The sequence below is a fragment of the Amphiprion ocellaris genome, chromosome 3, assembly GCF_022539595.1.
Source record: "Amphiprion ocellaris isolate individual 3 ecotype Okinawa chromosome 3, ASM2253959v1, whole genome shotgun sequence".
In the NCBI taxonomy this organism is placed as follows: Eukaryota; Metazoa; Chordata; class Actinopteri; family Pomacentridae; genus Amphiprion; species Amphiprion ocellaris.
In genome coordinates, this window is record NC_072768.1 from 36,346,105 (window position 1) to 36,367,406 (window position 21,302).

Genomic DNA, 21,302 nt, shown 5'->3' on the forward strand with positions numbered 1-21,302 from the left:
TTTAAGCTCCTCTAGACTCCATCTTTCCAGCAGAGACCCAAAGTTTGACTGTGGTTTGTGCTCCACTGAGTAGCGGTCAGTGTCCTCAAAGTTAGCGCTCAGTGGCCTGACATCTGACCTCAACCCTGAGATTGGGAACCAGTGGATGTTTATTCTTAGCGGCGAGGGAGAGAAATTAATTAGACAAAATACCAATAGAGGAGGGTTATATTCTTAGAGTCTTAAATTTATGCACAAAATCACGAAACCGAGTGAATAAAGTGTGTGTTGGAGATAACAGTGTGTGTGTTTTCAGTACTGAGTGGCTGCTGGGAGACGCTGGGCTCTGATAGGTCCCTCTCGGTTTGCGTCTCGGCGTTCTGCAGCTGGATGATGGGCGTCTGGGTTCCCTGTGATGTCACCGAAGGGGCGGGATGTCGGGGCTGAAGACCAATCGCATTCATCAGTCCCATGTCTCTGTCCAGCCTCCAGCCAGAGCGATTCGGACTGAGAGTGAAAAACAGGACGACCATAAATACGCACAAAAATCCACCTGAATATTTAGATTTAAACAAACTGTCCTGTATTGTTTTAAAATTAAACATCTGTCTACTGTTACTGCCTGAAAAGCAAAATCTTTAAAACATTACAGGATTCCATTATATGAAGTAAAACATTAGAATTGTTTTTTTTGGCCACAACAACAAAATCGTCCACCTGCTCTACTCGCCACATTCCAGCCACTTCCTCCTCTTCCTCAAAATGAAAGTTCAAGAGTCGCCATTTTGACGTAGTTTAAGAGACTCAGCGTTTGGTGCAGACAATGATCGACATGTTTTAAGAACAGGGCCTCTAGTTAGTGTTACAAAAGTTGCAGGAGCGCTGGGAGCAGAGCATCAGAGCTAAATTTAAATCCATTTTTGATTTTTACAGGTGCAGTCTAAAGTTTTTAAAGTGATGTTTATTCCAAAAAGTGTATTATTATCCAATATTTTCATACAGATCAATAAATTTTCATGTATATATTTAACGGTAGGCTGGTCTACTTCAGTGTAATCTGTTAGCCCTTTAAGACCTACCTTTGTGCAGGTCCATCAGGACATATTTTTACATATTTGCATACTGTAGTGCAATTTTTTTGGAGTATTTTTATTTGCTTTACATCAATGTAACCCGTATATAATATAAATTTTATTAATATGTATTGACTTATGTCTTAACTACTACAATAAATCGCTTAAAAGTGGAATAAACCTAAAAAAAATGACGCTTTTGTTTTGTTCACATATATTTCAAAATACAGAAATTACATAGCTGTATCCCAAAACTTTGTAAATGTTAAAAAAGTTGCACAATATCCCATGGTCTCATTTATAAAGACTATGAAGAAACGTGTCCTTAATTTAATGAGAACGCAAAAGAGACAAACACTTTAGTTGTTTAGTAACTGTGGAGCTGAAAATCTGAGGATAAAATAATTAATGTTTAACTCTGCAGCCTTGTAGGTGTAACAGGACAAAGTTATCCTCACCCCGGTCTGTCAGAACCTCGGGTCCGGCTGGTTCCACTGTTGTTGACGGAGAATAGCGGCTCGCTGCTCGACTCTCCGGGGCTCTCGCCGTCGCTTCGATAGAACCTAAACACACACAAACACACAGAAACACACACAAACACACGCAGCTCGTTAACTCATTTCCATTCAGGAAGCCTGAAAAGCAGAGGAGGGATTTCTTCGTGGAATCACACAGATCACGACCTCATTAAAAGCGCTAATTGGGCTTCTCCAATTAATGGTCTTCCTGTTCTGATCGACCATTTAGATAATCACATCAGAGGGCTTCTCGGGGAGCAGGAGGGGGAGGAAGGGAAGCTCTCTGCGGCTCAGGAGGACGACTGGAGGTACGAACATCCACGTTACGATTAACTCAGAGTTGTACGACTGCTTCCACCTTTTAGTTCAGGTTCAGGAAAGATGCTTTATTACAGAACCAGAGCAAAAACACTGAAAACACAGCATGTTTATTTCCACTGAACCAACAAGGGAGGCAACTTTCCAACAATTTTCTTAACCGATAAACCGGCAGTCATCTTAATCAATAATCGACGAATCAAATGCATGAATTGAGCGTGAGCAATGGCTGGTATTTAGGTCTTCGTCATGGTGCCCCATTTGCTGCCTAAACTTCCACAATGCTCTCTGCCTGCCAACATGAAACTCTCCCTACTCTGAGTTACCGCCTCCTCTGGCCGCTTCAATATTAACCAATAAGAGAAACCAGGTACCACAGCTATTGTACGGTGCATTTTCTGACATGCATGTCCTTCATCTTGTGCCTTATCGGTTAATCCACTACTCGCTGAAGTTAAGTTTTTGGTCTTTTTTGCCTTTACTGACAGGAAATATGGGGAGAAGACTGAGGGAAGCACCTGCAGCAAATGGCAGTGGGTTGGACCCCAACCATGGCCACTGTGTCGGGGACTACAGCCCCTGTTTATGGGTCGCCCATTCAGCCAGTTGAGCCCAAATCTGCTAATCTTTAAATCGTTAACATCCTCATCCTGAACCAAAGAGGCATTTCTTGTGGACGTGTGATAGTGATACCAGTAGATCTCTGGAGTCATAGCTTTGGCCCACCATTGCCTAGCTAGCACCAATGCTAAAAGCAAGCTAGTTATGCTAGCAGCAACGTCACTTGCCGCGGCTTGAAGACTTAAATCTTACGATCCGAGTGTCCAACGATTAAAATTAACATCTCTATCCTCAACCAAAGGGCCATTTTTTGTAGGATTCTGGATGGGAATCTGATTGGTCGCTGGCGTCACAGTGTTGGCTCTCCGTTGGCTAGCTAGCTACCACGCTAAAAACAAGCTAGTTATGCCACCAGCAATGTCACTTGCTGCGGCTAGGAGATTTAAACCTTATGATCCGAAAGTCCACAAGTTAAAATTAACCTCTCTATCCTGAAACAAAGAGGAATTTTCTGTGGAAGTCTGGTTATGATTCCAGCTGATCTCCGGAGTCATAGCTTTGGCCCATCATTGGATAGCTAGCCCACATGCTAAAAACAAGCCAGTTATTCTAGCGTCCAACTGTTTAAATATGTTCCAGTGTTCAAAGATATAGATAAATTGACCAAGATTTAAAAGTGCAGCACAAAATGTGGCTTAAAACTGGCTAAAAATATCATCTTTGGTAGAACTGTTTTTAGAGCTGCTGACAGACCAAAACAACACCGACCTAGTGGGACTTGGTGCCTCTGAGAACTTCTTATTTCTAACCTCAAACCGTTTTCAGACTATAAGACAAAGCTTTCACATGAGCTATTTTTAAATCCAGGAGCAGACAGTCAATGAGTAGTAAATTCATCCAATTAGGTGCAGCAGGACGACCTCTTGCGTCCAAAAATGCCCAAACATCAACAGTCAATCCAAATGTAGGATAGATTTCTTGATCTTTAAACACGTACTGGATCTGGGAAACCCCAACAAATCTACCATGAACAGGTCAGCAGTAAAACATGAACAATGATGGTTTTCTTGTCGTCACGGCGTCGGCAGACTCACACAGGCCGGCAGATCACCAGGTCTCCCTTGTTGGTTCCATAAGCCAGACCCATCCCCGGATCCGGCAGCCAGCGAGCCGAGTTGATGCTGACGTGGCGCCTCTGGTCTGGAGCCATGGGGTAAACCACGTTGAACACCATCTGAAACACACACACACACACACACACACACACACACATATATATATATATATATATATATATATACATTCAATAACGGCAGGAGGATTTACACAGCAGCAACCACAGGGGACAAGAATTAGAAGCAAATCTCCTCTAATTTACAGTTGAATATTGGCTGATTTTAGAATATTATGAGGAAAGTTTCCTGGAAATTAGCTGGAAAATAGCTGACCTGCAAAACAAACAGAAGTGGAGCAAAAAAATCAAAGTGAAAATACAGTATTATTAGACAAATTTGTCAGATTTTGAACTAAACGTGCAGCACGAGCAGAGAAACACGGTTTAGAAGCACTGCAGGAACAAATATAACACTAATCTGACTCTTAAAGCTCAGATAAGTGAAGTTTGTACAAATATAAAATAAGCATAAAGGTTCTTGCTCCATTTTTCTCAGTTCCATTTTTTTAAATCTATATATTGAATCCTCATTATTACCTGCAGTTTTTTGATATTTCTCTTTAATGCAGCACAGTGCCAATAATGTTATATTCACAGCTGCTTGTTTTGTAATTACAGCTGCAACTAACAGCTATTTTCATTGTTTATTAATCTGTAGATTATTTCCTGGAATGACTGATTAGTTGTTCGGTCTTTAAAATATCAGAAAATGATTAAAAAATGTCGAATAGTGTTTCCCGAAGCTTACAATGACCAATATGCTCAGTTTGCTGTCATAGAGGAGGAAAGAAAACAGAAAATATTCACATTTAAGATGCTGGAATCAGAGAATTTAGACTTTTAAATTGAAAAATTATTCAAACTGATTAACTATCAAAATAGATGGCGACTAATTTAACAGTTGACTAACCTTTGAGCGCTTCAAGATGTGTAATTTGATCTTGTTTTAATTCCAGCTTTTCTTATTTTAGTCGATTTGTTTGTTTTTAAAGCCTCAAAAAGCTCCAATTAATGTCCCTACTGTTTTACTAACTTCATCCTTTAATATTTTATTGCTATTTAAGCTTGTTATTTGTGTTCCAACATCTGTTATTCTTTTACTCAGCTGCACTGTAAACGAGGCTTTCACACTTCAGCGTACTCTGAGTGTAACTAAAGGTTGAATGGATGAATGAATAACTGATTAATTGACTAATCATGGCTGCGCTAATTAGCAGCAGAATTAGCGCTGATTGTCCGCGGTGGCAGCAGTAATCAGAAATATCTGATTGATCCCTGAGGGGGAATCGTTTATGTTGCAGACGCTCAGATTCAAAGACTTAGACATTTAACCCCCTGACACATTGTTTATATCTCATTAACTCCACTAGTGACCATTTCAATCAATATTTAGAGTAAAGATGTTCTTTACCTCTCACAGATCACGGCTCAATGAGGATAATTCACTCATTTTTCATAGAAAATGCAACTTTTTTTAATGTACATTGGAAAGACCTACATATAAAATACAATAGCTTCACATGACATTGATTTTATTTTTCATTTTGAATTTTTTCGTCAGCTGTACCTCAGGGTTAAAGATTTCCTCCAAATTAAGGCCATGACTTCTTTAAACTGTCTTTTGTCATGTTAAGATGTTGCATCTACATTATAACCCAAGAAAACTGACAAACACACGATAAATCTCTGAACTCCAAGCAATTTCTTTGCATTTTTAGCTCCTAAAGTCGTGCATCTCTATGGAAAAGTACAACCATGACTAGAGGGAGAAAGAAGTCAGAAATGTCATCTGTGCTTCTGTGTCTTTTTTGTAGATTTTTCCCCCCTTATTTATGTTATATTATGTTTTATTTTACTATTACTTTACCACCACCATCATCATCACCATCAGTAGTAGTACTAGTAGTACTAGTAGTAGCAGTAGTTCTACGTTCGTCTTCATCATTCTTGTTACTTTTAATTTTATTTGCGACATTTTTTGCATTGGGTACCGTTATGTTTAAGTACTACAATATAAAATACAAAAGTTCTAAATGACATAGATTTTTTTGAAATTTTAATTTACATTTTGAATTTTTTTTCTGTTTGTGGAGTTGATAAATTAGCACGAGACGCCTCTTCTGTTCAGGGTGCAAATATGTGAAAAGAACCGTTTTAATTATATATGTTGATTACACTTTTTAAGTGAGTTTCATACCAAAAAATACTCAACAATTTAAAAAAAAAAAAACAAAACATTTTTTTAACTGTAAAATGGGTCCATTTGACCCATAACATAACAGGAGGGTTAAGCAGTAGAAAATAATACAAGATAAACATGAGTAGAAAAATTTGTCCTAAAAATATGAACATAAGTAGAAAAGCATAAGCAAAAAATACAGAATGCTCAGAGTACCAACGTTAGTATAGGGCAGGGGTGTCAAACATAGGGGCCGTGGGCCAAAAGCAGCTCACTAGAAGGTCCAGTCTGGCCTTTGTAAAGTGTAAAAATTACAGAGAAGACATTAACTGCAGGTTGTAAACCTGTAAAACTATAAATCTAAAATAATTTCTAGACCATGACAAGTTATTTTGATCATAAAGTAAAATACTAGATTGTTCATTGTTCTGTTGTTATTTTGTGTCTCATTTTTGTAATATTTTGTCTTGTTTTTGTCTGACTTTCGTCGTTTGTCTCATGTTTTTGTCATTTTGTGTTTCCTTTTTGTCTCGCATGTGTTTTTTGTCATTTTGTGTTTTGTTTTATTCGTGGTTTTGTGCATCGTTTGTGTCGCTTTGTGTTTTTTTGTCTCTCGTGTCGTTTATCTACTTTTTTGTCGTTTTGTTTCTCGCTTTTTTCATTTTTGGCATCTTTTGTGTCATTTGTGTAATTTTTTGTCTTGTTTTTGTCATTTATCCATTTTTTAGTTGCTCTGTAACTTTTTTGTCAAATTTTTTGTCTTTTTGTTTTGTTTTCACAATATCCCATGGTCTCATTTATAAAGACTTTTGTTATGTGCGCTTTATTGTGTATTTTTACAAACCCATCACTGCAACAAAACAGCGCTCTGAGACCTGGTGAATGTGTGAAATATTAGTGCAACTCTCCAGATTTTATATGCAAAAAGAATGACTGATTCATCTAATCTGGTTTCAAATCTACGACCAATCAAAAATGAAAATGCGATCATAGTGTCGGCGCTACGCTGGGCTCTGTAGGGTTAACTGTGGTTCTGTGATGTTTAAATGAGAAGTTTTTTTTAGAATTAATACAAGAAGTCAGGCTAAAACCTGCTGCTGCAAGAAGAGTTTTCATATCAGTGTATGAAGAAAAGTGTCCTGAATTTAATGAGAACGCCAAAGAGACAAACACTTTAGTTGTTTAGTAACTGTGGAGCTGAAAATCTGAGGATAAAATAATTAATGTTTAATTCTGCAGCCTCGTAGGTGTAACAGGACAAAGTTATCCTCACCCCGGTCTGTCAGAACCTCGGGTCCGGCTGGTTCCACTGTTGTTGACGGAGAATAGCGGCTCGCTGCTCGACTCTCCGGGGCTCTCGCCGTCGCTTCGATAGAACCTACACACACACAAACACACACAAACACACACAAAGACACACAAACACACACAAACACACACAAACACACACAAACACACGCAGCTCGTTAACTCATTTCCATTCAGGAAGCCTGAAAAGCAGAGGAGGGATTTCTTCGTGGAATCACACAGCTCACGACCTCATTAAAAGCGCTAATTGGGCTTCTCCAATTAATGGTCTTCCTGTTCTGATCGACCATTTAGATAATCACATCAGAGGGCTTCTCGGGGAGCAGGAGGGGGAGGAAGGGAAGCTCTCTGCGGCTCAGGAGGACGACTGGAGGTACAAACATCCACGTTACGATTAACTCAGCGTTGTACGACTGCTTCCACCTTTTAGTTCAGGTTCAGGAAAGATGCTTTATTACAGAACCAGAGCAAAAACACTGAAAACACAGCATGTTTATTTCCACTGAACCAACAAGGGAGGCTACTTTCCAACAATTTTCTTAACCGATAAACCGGCAGTCATCTTAATCAATAATCGACGAATCAAATGCATGAATTGAGCGTGAGCAATGGCTGGTATTTAGGTCTTCGTCATGGTGCCCCATTTGCTGCCTAAACTTCCACAATGCTCTCTGCCTGCCAACATGAAACTCTCCCTACTCTGAGTTACCGCCTCCTCTGGCCGCTTCAATATTAACCAATAAGAGAAACCAGGTACCACAGCTATTGTACGGTGCATTTTCTGACATGCATGTCCTTCATCTTGTGCCTTATCGGTTAATCCACTATTCGTTGAAGTTAAGTTTTTGGTCTTTTTTGCTTTTACTGACAGGAAATATGGGGAGAAGACTGAGGGAAGCACCTGCAGCAAATGGCCGTGGGTTGGACCCCAACCATGGCCACTGTGTCGGGGACTACAGCCCCTGTTTATGGGTCGCCCATTCAGCCAGTTGAGCCCAAATCTGCTAATCTTTAATCGTTAACATCCTCATCCTGAACCAAAGAGGCATTTCTTGTGGACGTGTGATAGTGATACCAGTAGATCTCTGGAGTCATAGCTTTGGCCCACCATTGGCTAGCTAGCACCACTGCTAAAAGCAAGCTAGTTATGCTAGCAGCAACTTCACTTGCCGCGGCTTGAAGACTTAAATCTTACAATCCGAGTGTCCAACGATTAAAATTAACATCTCTATCCTCAACCAAAGGGCCATTTTTTGTAGGATTCTGGATGGGAATCTGATTGGTCGCTGGCGTCACAGTGTTGGCTCTCCGTTGGCTAGCTAGCTACCATGCTAAAAACAAGCTAGTTATGCCAGCAGCAATGTCACTTGCTGCGGCTAGGAGATTTAAACCTTATGATCCGAAAGTCCACAAGTTAAAATTAACATCTCTATCCTGAAACAAAGAGGAATTTTCTGTGGAAGTCTGGTTATGATTCCAGCTGATCTCTGGAGTCATAGCTTTGGCCCATCATTGGATAGCTAGCCCACATGCTAAAAACAAGCCAGTTATTCTAGCGTCCAACTGTTTAAATATGTTCCAGTGTTCAAAGATATAGATAAATTGACCAAGGTTTAAATGTGCAGCACAAAATGTGGCTTAAAACTGGCTAAAAATATCATCTTTGGTAGAACTGTTTTTAGAGCTGCTGACAGACCAAAACAACACCGACCTTGTGGGACTTGGTGGGACTTCTTATTTCTAACCTCAAACCGTTTTCAGACTATAAGACAAAGCTTTCACATGAGCTATTTTTAAATCCAGGAGCAGACAGTCAATGAGTAGTAAATTCATCCAATTAGGTGCAGCAGGACGACCTCTTGCGTCCAAAAATGCTCAAACATCAACAGTCAATCCAAATGTAGGATAGATTTCTTGATCTTTAAACACGTACTGGATGTGGGAAACCCCAACAAATCTACCATGAACAGGTCAGCAGTAAAACATGAACAATGATGGTTTTCTTGTCGTCACGGCGTCGGCAGACTCACACAGGCCGGCAGATCACCAGGTCTCCCTTGTTGGTTCCATAAGCCAGACCCATCCCCGGATCCGGCAGCCAGCGAGCCGAGTTGATGCTGACGTGGCGCCTCTGGTCTGGAGCCATGGGGTAAACCACGTTGAACACCATCTGAAACACACACACACACACATATATATATATATACACATTCAATAACGGCAGGAGGATTTACACAGCAGCAACCACAGGGGACAAGAATTAGAAGCAAATCTCCTCTAATTTACAGTTGAATATTGGCTGATTTTAGAATATTATGAGGAAAATTTCCTGGAAATTAGCTGGAAAATAGCTGACCTGCAAAACAAACAGAAGTGGAGCAAAAAAATCAAAGTGAAAATACAGTATTATTAGACAAATTTGTCAGATTTTGAACTAAACGTGCAGCACGAGCAGAGAAACACGGTTTAGAAGCACTGCAGGAACAAATATAACACTAATCTGACTCTTAAAGCTCAGATAAGTGAAGTTTGGACAAATATAAAATAAGCATAAAGGTTCTTGCTCCATTTTTCTCAGTTCCAATTTTTTAAATCTATATATTGAATCCTCATTATTACCTGCAGTTTTTTGATATTTCTCTTTAATGCAGCACAGTGCCAATAATGTTATATTCACAGCTGCTTGTTTTGTAATTACAGCTGCAACTAACAGCTATTTTCATTGTTTATTAATCTGTAGATTATTTCCTGGAATGACTGATTAGTTGTTCGGTCTTTAAAATATCAGAAAATGATTAAAAAATGCCGAATAGTGTTTCCCGAAGCTTACAATGACCAATATGCTCAGTTTGCTGTCATAGCGGAGGAAAGAAAACAGAAAATATTCACATTTAAGATGCTGGAATCAGAGAATTTAGACTTTTAAATTGAAAAATTATTCAAACTGATTAACTATCAAAATAGATGGCGACTAATTTAACAGTTGACTAACCTTTGAGCGCTTCAAGATGTGTAATTTGATCTTGTTTTAATTCCAGCTTTTCTTATTTTAGTCGATTTGTTTGTTTTTAAAGCCTCAAAAAGCTCCAATTAATGTCCCTACTGTTTTACTAACTTCATCCTTTAATATTTTATTGCTATTTAACCTTGTTATTTGTGTTCCAACATCTGTTATTCTTTTACTCAGCTGCACTGTAAACGAGGCTTTCACACTTCAGCGTACTCTGAGTGTAACTAAAGGTTGAATGGATGAATGAATAACTGATTAATTGACTAATCATGGCTGCGCTAATTAGCAGCAGAATTAGCGCTGATTGTCTGCGGTGGCAGCAGTAATCAGAAATATCTGATTGATCCCTGAGGGGGAATCGTTTATGTTGCAGACGCTCAGATTCAAAGACTTAGACATTTAACCCCCTGACGCATTGTTTATATCTCATTAACTCCACTAGTGACCATTTCAATCAGTATTTAGAGTAAAGGTGTTCTTTACCTCTCACAGATCACGGCTCAATGAGGATAATTCACTCATTTTTCATAGAAAATGCAACTTTTTTTAATGTACATTGGAAAGACCTACATATAAAATACAATAGCTTCACATGACATTGATTTTATTTTTCATTTTGAATTTTTTCGTCAGCTGTACCTCAGGGTTAAAGATTTCCTCCAAATTAAGGCCATGACTTCTTTAAACTGTCTTTTGTCATGTTAAGATGTTGCATCTACATTATAACCCAAGAAAACTGACAAACACACGATAAATCTCTGAACTCCAAGCAATTTCTTTGCATTTTTAGCTCCTAAAGTCGTGCATCTCTATGGAAAAGTACAACCATGACTAGAGGGAGAAAGAAGTCAGAAATGTCATCTGTGCTTCTGTGTCTTTTTTGTAGATTTTTCCCCCCTTATTTATGTTATATTATGTTTTATTTTACTATTACTTTACCACCACCATCATCATCACCATCAGTAGTAGTACTAGTAGTACTAGTAGTAGCAGTAGTTCTACTTTCGTCTTCATCATTCTTGTTACTTTTAATTTTATTTGCGACATTTTTTGCATTGGGTACCGTTATGTTTAAGTACTACAATATAAAATACAAAAGTTCTAAATGACATTGATTTTTTTGAAATTTTAATTTACATTTTGAATTTTTTTTCTGTTTGTGGAGTTGATAAATTAGCACGAGACGCCTCTTCTGTTCAGGGTGCAAATATGTGAAAAGAACCGTTTTAATTATATATGTTGATTACACTTTTTAAGTGAGTTTCATACCAAAAAATACTCTTAACAATTAAAGAAAAATTTTTTTTACTGTAAAATGGGTCCATTTGACCCACAACATAACAGGAGGGTTAAGCAGTAGAAAATAATACAAGATAAACATGAGTAGAAAAATGTGTCCTAAAAATATGAACATAAGTAGAAAAGCATAAGCAAAAAATACAGAACGTTAGTATAGGGCAGGGGTGTCAAACATAGGGGCCGTGGGCCAAAAGCAGCTCACTAGAAGGTCCAATCTGGCCTTTCTAAAGTGTAAAAATTACAGAGAAGACATTAACTGCAGGTTGTAAACCTGTAAAACTATAAATTTAAAATAATTTCTAGACCATGACAAGTTATTTTGATCATAAAGTAAAATACTAGATTGTTCATTGTTCTGTTGTTATTTTGTGTCTCATTTTTGTAATATTTTGTCTTGTTTTTGTCTGACTTTCGTCGTTTGTCTCATGTTTTTGTCATTTTGTGTTTCCTTTTTGTCTCGCATGTGTTTTTTTGTCATTTTGTGTTTTGCTTTATTCGTGGTTTTGTGCATCGTTTGTGTTGCTTTGTGTTTTTTTGTCTCTCGTGTCGTTCATCTACTTTTTTGTCGTTTTGTTTCTCGCTTTTTTCATTTTTGGCATCTTTTGTGTCATTTGTGTAATTTTTTGTCTTGTTTTTGTCATTTATCCATTTTTTAGTTGCTCTGTAACATTTTTGTCTCATTTTTTGTCATTTTGTGTCTTGTTTTTGTTATTTTGTGTCTCATTTTTGTAATATTTTGTCTTTTTTGTCTGGCTTTTGTCGTTTTGATCATAAAGTAAAATACTAGATTGCTCAGTTCCCGATAGCTGTGACTAAATGTTTTGTTCCTTTTGTAGACACTCTGTGATCTCTAAAGTTATAATGTGTAAACGATAAACTGAGGCATTATATCGCTGAAATTACACTTATTTTTCTCCTGAAATTTCAGGTTGTTCATGATGTTTTGTAAAAAGATAGTTTATTAAATGTGAACATGTACTTTTTTGTACTAAAACAAAAGGACAAAATTGGAGTTGTGGTTATTTATAGGTTATTATGCTGTGATTTTACTGGCCACTTGAAATCAAATTGGGCTGAATGTGGCTCCTGAACTAAAATGACTTTGACACCCCTGATATAAGGAAAAGTGTGCGTTTGTGTCGTCTTACTCTGATGGACGTCTCTCCTCCGTGAGGCTGCTGCAGGCGGAAGACTTGCGCCACCATGTGGTCGGTGGTGGGATGCAGCAGGATCCTGCGGGAGGCCAGGCCCACCATGACGTAGCAGCCCATCGGGGACAAGCTGACGGAGATGGCGTTGGGACCTGTGGACGCAAACACGACGCTGAACCCTCCACATCAAACATAAAACACTGATATTTACAGTGTGTGGCGACGGAGTCCGAACTGGGGAAGGGTGTCGTACCGAATCTCTTGGTGTAGAGCATCTCTCCCAGGTTGTGTGGAGCCAGAGAGTAGATGGCCAGGATGCCTTCGTCTGGGAAACCCCGCTGGCTGCTGGGAATAAACACTGCCAGCAGCTGACCGTCTGCAGAGATGTCGCAGCTGGCGTCGTTGTAGATTTTACAGTTTGGCACCAGGACGTTGACCGAGGCTGGACAGGAGACAAACAAACACATTTTCATATAAACTCGTCTCTAAAACTGTATTCAGACCAACTAAAGCCAAAATCAAAGGCAGTATTATGCTCTTACAATTTAACGTTTTTATTATTGAATGAACAGTAGAGAAATGATGGGAAATGAGGGGAACAAGGTTATAGTTCCGACTACAGGAAATTGTTATACCAAAATGTATTTAATTACAACAACATTAAGAGGCTCAAAGAGGTCAATGTATCCAGCGTTCATAGGAAGGAAATTGTTTCTTAAAAAATGAGCAATTTTGTGCAAGCGCCTTTAATCATGTTATGACTCTTTAGTTTTACAACTAAAGATTTAAATTGCCGATTTAGACCAACAAATGACAGTAAAATACACTCAACACACACTTATGAATTGCCTAGTTCTTTTGTTTGACATGCATCTTAATCTATCTAATCATTCTTTTAACTCATTATCATTTTTACTAATCATTTTAATTGACTGCTCTGCCTTGTCTCCTCATGTCTTGCTTGATTGTGTTTGCATGTTTTAAATGTCAAAGCACCTTGTAGACACTGTTCTAAAAGGTGCTATATAAATAAAGTTATTATTACAAATAGCGTTATTATTCTAAAACGTTTTAAGGATCAGCAGCTGTTTGTAAAATAGGGACAAGTTGCTCGTAAATAAAAACAAATATACATGAATGAAAATAAAATCAAATAATTGTAATACATTGCAGCACTTGTCTGTTTTTTGTTGTTTTTATTTTATCCTTCTTTAAATTTTTTACTGTTTTACACCTAAACACAAAGTCATATTCCTTCTATGAGAAAATCGACTTGGCAATGAAAATTGATCCTAAATAAGAGGATAAAACCTGCATGAATATGATGAATATTCTGGACTTTTCACAGCCCAATGTGCAATATTATTTTCTATTTACACTATCAGTCAAAAGTTTGGACACACTTTCTCATTCAATGCTTTTTATTTATTTGTATTATTTTCTACATTGTAGATTAATACTGAAGATTAACATTTGTTTTGTTTACAACATAATTCCACGTGTATTCTTTCATAGTTTTGATGTCTTCACTATTAATCTACAATGAATAAAATAATTAAATAAACACCATTGAATGGGAAGGTGTGTCCAAACTTTTGACTGGTAGTGGATATTTTTATATATATATACACTACAACATATTTTTCTGCTTACATATAATCTGTGCAATATTTATGGCAATATTTTCATTCATGAAATAATCTGTGCAATATCACTGGCATGTGCATTAATGTTATTTCCCTAATTAGTATCTATGTACAGCGCTCAACAAATTATTATAGACCACCTAGCATAAAGACGACAAAACACAAATATTTTAGAAATCTAAAAACTTAAAACTGTCATTTATTGGAACAACTAAATAGTCCTTATTCACATATATTAATCAAAAATCTTAGTATTTTGTATATGAGAAGTCAGAAATTAATCAAGAATAACACACAACCACTAAAACAGTTGTTTTTTTGTTTAGGAATGAAAGCAAATAACTGTAATTTGGCATCTCAAACAAAAATTAATAATGTGGTTCACTATTTTTTCCCCCATTTTTTTGTAAAACAGTAAATTTAAAATGCGTGGATAACAACAATAATTATATTTTAGCATTAAAGATCTAATTTTGATTAAAGAGCTGCACATATTGGAGGATTAACCACTACAGAAACATAAAACACCATTGTGATAATCAGCAATACTGTTCATTTAGGGCACCTTACACTGGGTGGTGGTCTAATAAATCTGTTAAGTTCTGTGTATCTTGGTTTATTTTGGTTAATTTGTGCTATGTTTCCAAATCTTTGTACCAATTGTGCTGCTGGAATAACACAAACTTCCCCACTGTGGGATTGATGAAGGGTTCTCTTATCTCTTCTCTTAATAGGAATCATTCTTTCTTTGCTTCAGACTTTTTAAATAAATGCTAAAAATCGTCAGCAGGCTTCAAACGTACCGTTGCTGATCTCAGGCAGGTCGAACTTGGTGAAGTCCCACCACTGCAGACGGTAGGTGGTGTTAGCGATGTTGCTGGCGACTGCAGACTGACCGTCTCCGATGGACGCTCCTGAGGACAAACGACAGAAAACACACGGGTTATATTCACACTGACTACAGCCAGATGGACCTCAATGTTGAAGATTTCCTCCAAACTGAGACTATGACTACTTTAAACCGTCTTATACGTCGTATTAAGATGTTCCGTCTACATTAGAACCCCAGAAAACTGAAATAAACACACGATAATCCTCTGAACTCCAAGTAATTTCTTTGCATTTTTAGCACCTGTTTGTCTCACAGTGGACTAATTTTTCCCTGTAATATAAAGTCCAGCATCTCTATGAAAAAGTACAACCATCACTAGAAGGACAAAGAAGTCAGAAATGTCATCTGTGCTTCTGTGTTCATTTGCATATTTTTCCCTTATTTATGATTGATTTAATTTTGTTTTATTTTACCATTATAGCAGTACTAGTAGTAGTAGTGGTAGTAGAAATTAACTTAGTTGTAGCAGCTGTAACGGTAGAACTGGTGGTAGTGGTGGTAGTATGCCTACTTCCGCCAGGGATGATGATGTTTTTGGTTTTGCTGTAACATACACCGCTCAGGCAGAACATTCTGACCACTAAGAGGTAAAGTGAATAACACTGATTATCTCTTCATCATCACTCCTGTTAGTGGGTTGGATATATTAGGCAGCAAGTGAACATTTTGTCCTCAAAGTTGAAGCTAGAAGCAGGAAAAATGTGTAAGGATTTGAGCCAGTTTGAGAAGACGGCTGGGTCAGAGCAGCTCAGAAACTGCAGCTCCTGTGGGATGTTCCTGGTCTGCAGTGGTCAGGATCTATCAGAAGGAGTCCAAGGAAGGAACAGTGGTGAACCTGTGTGGACGGCCGAGGCTCACTGATGTATGTGGGGAGGAAGGGTGACCCATGTGGTGTGATCCAACAGATGAGCTGCTGTTGCTCAGACTGCTGAAGAAGTTAATACAGGTTCTGATAGAAAGGTGTCAGAATACAAAGTGCTGCAGACCAAAAGACCAACAATGGAAACGTGAGCATCAGAACTGGACCACAGAGCAATGGAAGAAGATGGCCTGATGCCCAAAATTATCCAAATTTCGTCAATAAATAAATAAAACTAGTTCAAAATGACAAAAACTTCTTTAAAATTCCGAAAATTTGGCCAGAATGTGTCCAAAATTAGGTGAAATCTGTGCCAAATGACTAAAATTTGTCCAAAATGCATTAAAAAAAATGTCCAGAATGACCCTAAATTAGTTCAAAACGTGCAAATAGAAGAAAGAAGGCGCAAAAATAACGTTCTTGTGTACACTGTTCTGCTTCCAGCTGCATCACTGAAAATACACAAAACGAGACTCAAAATGTGTCCACAATGACATATTTCTGGTCAACAATTACCCAAAAATAGTCCAAAATGACTAGAACTTATCGAAATTTTTTCTAAATTATGTACAAAATGAGGTGAAATCTGTCCAAAATGATTCAAATTTAACCAAAATTGATCCAAAATGACAGAAAAAAGTCCAAAATGATTCAAATGGATCCAAAACAAAGTCACTACAATGTTCTCAAAATGACTCAAAATTAGTCTAAAATGACAAATCTCGTCAAAAATATTTTTCTAAATGTCCCAAATGACTAAAACTTATCCAAAATCCCTAAAATGTGTCAAAAATTAGATGAAATTCATTCAAAATGACCGAAGTTTATCTAAAATTAGTCCAAAATGACTAAAAACTTGTCCAAAACGCATAAAAAATTGTCAAAAATGACTCAAAATTCACATGGATGGCCGGGGAAGCCGATTACTGGGGGAACACATGGAACCAGGATGCATTATGGGAAGGACACAAGCCAGTGGAGGCAGCATGATGCTTTGGGCAATGTTCTGCTGGGAAACCTTGAGTCCTCCATCCATGTTGATGTTACTTTGACACCTATCTAAGCATTGCTGCAGACCATGTAGACCCTTTCATGGAAATGATATTCCCTGATGGCTGTGGCCTCTTTCAGCAGGATAATGCTCCGTGGCAGAAAGTAAAAATGGTTCAGGAATGGTTTAAGGAGCACAACAACCAGTTTGAGGTGTTGACTTGGCCTCCAGATTCACAGATCTCAGTCCAATGGAGCATCTGTGGGATGTTCTGGACAAACAAGTCTGATCCATGGAGGCTCCACCTCACAACTTCCAGGACTTAAAGGATCTGCTGCTAACATCTTGGTTCCAGATACCACAGAACACCTTCAGGGTCTAGTGGAGTCCATTAGACGGGTCAGGAGAAGGGGACCAACACAATATGAGGCAGGTGGTCATAATGTAAAGCCTGATCGATGTATGTGTCACATCAGAAGCTGAATTTCTCTGTCTTCATCTAGTTCAGTTTAGATGGTGACTGTAAACATCAGCGTATAACCTCCAGCTGTTAGCGTTGTTATTTTAAACCCTAAAATGGTGCAGACAGCGAGTGTGTTTACCAGCGAGCACTCTGTTGACGGAGGAGTGTGTGGCGAGGCCGGGCTGCCCTCGCTCGTGGAAGATTCCAGCGTAGGGCAGGTACTCGGGCAGGAGGAAACGCCTGCAGGCAAAAACGTTGCATCAGTTCTGAATTTAAATCCTTCACAGCTTCCAATAAAAACACACACAACCGAGGATGTTTAGACTCACCGAGGGACGAAGCGACCCAGCGAGGGTGCAGACATCCGGGCGTTTCGTGGAGTCCTGTGCCTCGCTCTGTCTCCGTTATCACTGGAAGAAGGAAATGGTAGAGATTACTCTATGCTTCTGACATGAATCTATGATGTAGCTTGATGAGCACCAACCCAGAAACCAGGTCTGTAGCGTCTGACTGGACCAATCGATTTATACGTTCTCATTAGCTGGAGAATCTGAAGTCACCTTCAGTTTTTTGGTTCAGGATTCACTCACTTGACAGAGAGCTGAACTACGAAGCGAGATTAGTGGGTTAGAGAGGTACGTTCAGTCAAAAGTCAGAGTTTTCAGTGTCAAGAACACGGCTCTCTTTTAACCTGGCTAGATCTCCATGGTAACTGATACTGATTTGTTCAGAGTTTCAGATTTAAATCAGCTGAAAGAAGCGTCTCCCTTTAACCAAAGCATTCCCTGATTATTATTTATGAGCGGTACAGATTTTCAACTGAGGGAAAATGCTTGATCTGCTAACCTGTTAAGCTGTGTGCTACTAAAACCACTGAATGAAGTTGCGTAGTTACAGTATCAAACATTGTATGCATCGCGTTGTCGTGGGAACCGACATGTATTTAGTTGGTGATGCAGTAATCTCTCAAATAGGTTTTCAATTTGGTTTAAGTTTGCTGTCTGCTAGGGCTAACTTATTTAATGAACGCTTCAAACTAAGTGACACCATGTCTAAGGAGTCGTGGCAGCATTTTGTTCAAACAGACGGACAAAAAAATGGAGTGTAAACTTTGTAAACAGCAGTTCAACAACCAACATGTCAGACAGTCTAAAAATAGCAGCTAACTCGCCTGTGTTGTAATCATCAATAGTTTTTATTTCAGAAATCTTATGAAAACGTGCAGCTCACTGACTCAGAGGCTGTAGAAAATAACCAGGTACACGAGTTAATATGCTGCAAATACTAGCTTTTTATGTTGATTTAGAATTCATTTAGGCTAGTAATATTGATAAATTGCTGATGATTTTTGAAAAGTTGGTACGTTTTCAGTCCACCAACAAACCTGCCTTTCTTGTGATAAAGAGAACAAACTTACTCCAGCTCCTCAAAGTCCACGTCGCTGCTGTCCATGGTGCTGGACGGGTTGCTGGCCGGGCTGTCCGATGATGACGACATGGCCCGGAGACGGTTCTGCTGGTACCGAAGCGAGCGCTGGCGGATGCTGTCCCGTCTGGACAGGTACTGGATCATCCTCTGAGCGTAGTACGCCGCTGGAGAAAGCCTGCGAGGCAAAGAGGACAACTGTACCCTCGAGATTTTTTACACTTTAAAACTCTGAGTGTAAAAGCTGAGACAGAAGAAGCTGTCGAACACAGTGACTAACGCTGTATTCTGCCGTCAGTCTGAAACCACTCTGTGCTGACACCTGTGTGGTTTCTCCTGATGAGAAACAGAAATGAAGGCGTTTTCAGCATATTTCAATCAGTAGATTAAGGTAAAACCTAATTTACATATAAACTCACCTCTTAAACTGTACTCAGATCAACTAAAGCCAAAATCAAAGCCAGTATTATTTACTGAAGGGATTTCGGTTGTATTTAATGTCTTTACTATTGAATGAACAGTAGACAGATGAAGGGAAATGAGGGGAACAATTTTATGGTTTCGACTACAGGAAACTGTTCTTCCAAAATGTATTTAATTACAAAAACATTAAGAGGCTCACAGAGGTTTACATATCCAGCGTTCAAAGGAAGGAAATTGTTTTTTAAAAAATAAGCAATGTTGTGCAAGTAAAGCGCCTTTAATCATGTTATGACTCTTTAGTATTACAACTGCAGGTAGAAATTGCTGATTTAGACAAACAGATGACAGTAAAAGGCACTGGACACACACAAACGGCCTAGTTCCTTTGTTCGATATGCAACATAATCTAATTATTTATTTAACTCATTATCATTTTTACTATTTATTTCATTTGACTGCTGTGCCCTGTCTCCTTATGTCTTGCTTGATTGTCTTTGCATGTTTTGACTGTCAAAGCACCTTGTGAATGCTTTCCTTAAGGGTGCCATATAAATAAAATTATTGTTATAATTTAGTCATTATTTTAAAACATTTTAAGGTTCAGCAGCTGTTTGAGAAACGGGGACAAGTTGCTCATAAAAAATAACAAATAGACATAAGTGGAAATGAGATTCCAACACTTGTCTGTTTTTTGTTGTTGTCATTTTTTATCCTTTAAAATGTTTCATTTACTGTTTTGCACCAAAACCTCGGGTCACTTTCTTAGTATGCAAAAATCTACCTGAGTGTAAAAGCGGAGACAGAAGTCGTGAAACATGGGGACTAATCATGTTCAAATTTTATTAATTTGAACACCTTTGCACTTGACAGATTGCAAAAACAAGAAAAAAAAATGTAAATTAAATTCCTATTCCATCCTGCACTGCCTGTAGGCACCGAGGTCCTATTATCACACTTTAACTTGGTTTATGGCTCTTATTCAGGTTGTTTTCTCCTGACTAGATTGTGTTGTATTTACTCTCACATGTACGTTGTGTACAATTCTACAATTTCATTTATCTAAATGAAATTGTAGAACTGTATAATCCCCAGAGTCCTGTTTAAGCTCAGTAGGGAAGATAAACCTGCCCAATGACCCCATAGTGACTCTTCCCTGACACACAAAGTCCATCGTTTATCCCCTTAGTGGAATCTGTTCATTCATTTCTCCAGGCAGAGAGGTCAGAGAGGAAGCTTTGCTAAACTAAACAATCAAAAGGTCAAATTCATAATAAAAACACTGGGAGCACCGTGCAGAACAACTGTTCAGGTTATATAAGTGTTTGTTCAGGAATCCCTGCAGTATTTTTAATACTCCAAACAGTCTTGTTAGTGCATGTAGTTCAGGATTGTTGCATTAGTCCAGTTCATTTTAAACCACGCTTTAAATCAACACATCGCTTATTTGTGTGTTAGAAGGACAGATTAAGAAAAATTGTAAAACTGAATTCAAGCAGACATGACATGAATAGAAATGTGAGCATTAAATGAAGCGCGTTTAAAAGGCAAAGAAAAGCTAAATACATACATACATAGACTGATGTTCAAAAGTCTGGGGTCACTTAGAAATGTCCTTATTTTTTCCATGAAGATAACATTAAATGAATGATAAATCCAGTGTAGACATTGTTAATGTGGTAAATGACTATTGTAGCTGGAAACAGCTGATTTTTAATGGAATATCTCCATAGAGGTACAGAGGAACATTTCCAGCAACCATCACTCCTGTGTTCTAATGCTACATTGTGTTAGCTAATGGTGTTGAAAGACTCATTGATGATTAGAAAACCCTTGTGCAGTTATGTTAGCACATGAATAAAAGTGTGAGTTTTCATGGAAAACATGGAATTGTCTGGGTGACCCCAACTTTTGAACGGTAGTGTACATACATGAATGAATACAAAATTAAATGCCAAAATGACACCACATATAAGAGACTGAAACTGTACAGTCCTGATGATGTTGCCATCAGGAAAAAATAAACAAACCTAAAC

The 21,302-nt window shown here is 38.2% G+C and overlaps 1 protein-coding gene across 1 annotated transcript in view; it reads right to left on the reverse strand.

Annotated features, from left to right (window-relative positions):
• ambra1b (autophagy/beclin-1 regulator 1b) overlaps positions 1 to 21,302 on the reverse strand; it is a 55,026-nt gene that overhangs the window by 10,232 nt on the left and 23,492 nt on the right. The window contains exons 9-17 of the mRNA XM_023284648.3: positions 18,839 to 19,024; positions 17,751 to 17,831; positions 17,561 to 17,661; positions 15,020 to 15,130; positions 12,824 to 13,012; positions 12,568 to 12,722; positions 9,141 to 9,280; positions 7,076 to 7,180; positions 299 to 486 (exon numbers count right to left, since the gene is read on the reverse strand). Coding sequence (XP_023140416.2) covers positions 299 to 486; positions 7,076 to 7,180; positions 9,141 to 9,280; positions 12,568 to 12,722; positions 12,824 to 13,012; positions 15,020 to 15,130; positions 17,561 to 17,661; positions 17,751 to 17,831; positions 18,839 to 19,024 — 1,256 coding nt within the window. The remainder of the gene's footprint in view (positions 1 to 298; positions 487 to 7,075; positions 7,181 to 9,140; positions 9,281 to 12,567; positions 12,723 to 12,823; positions 13,013 to 15,019; positions 15,131 to 17,560; positions 17,662 to 17,750; positions 17,832 to 18,838; positions 19,025 to 21,302) is intronic.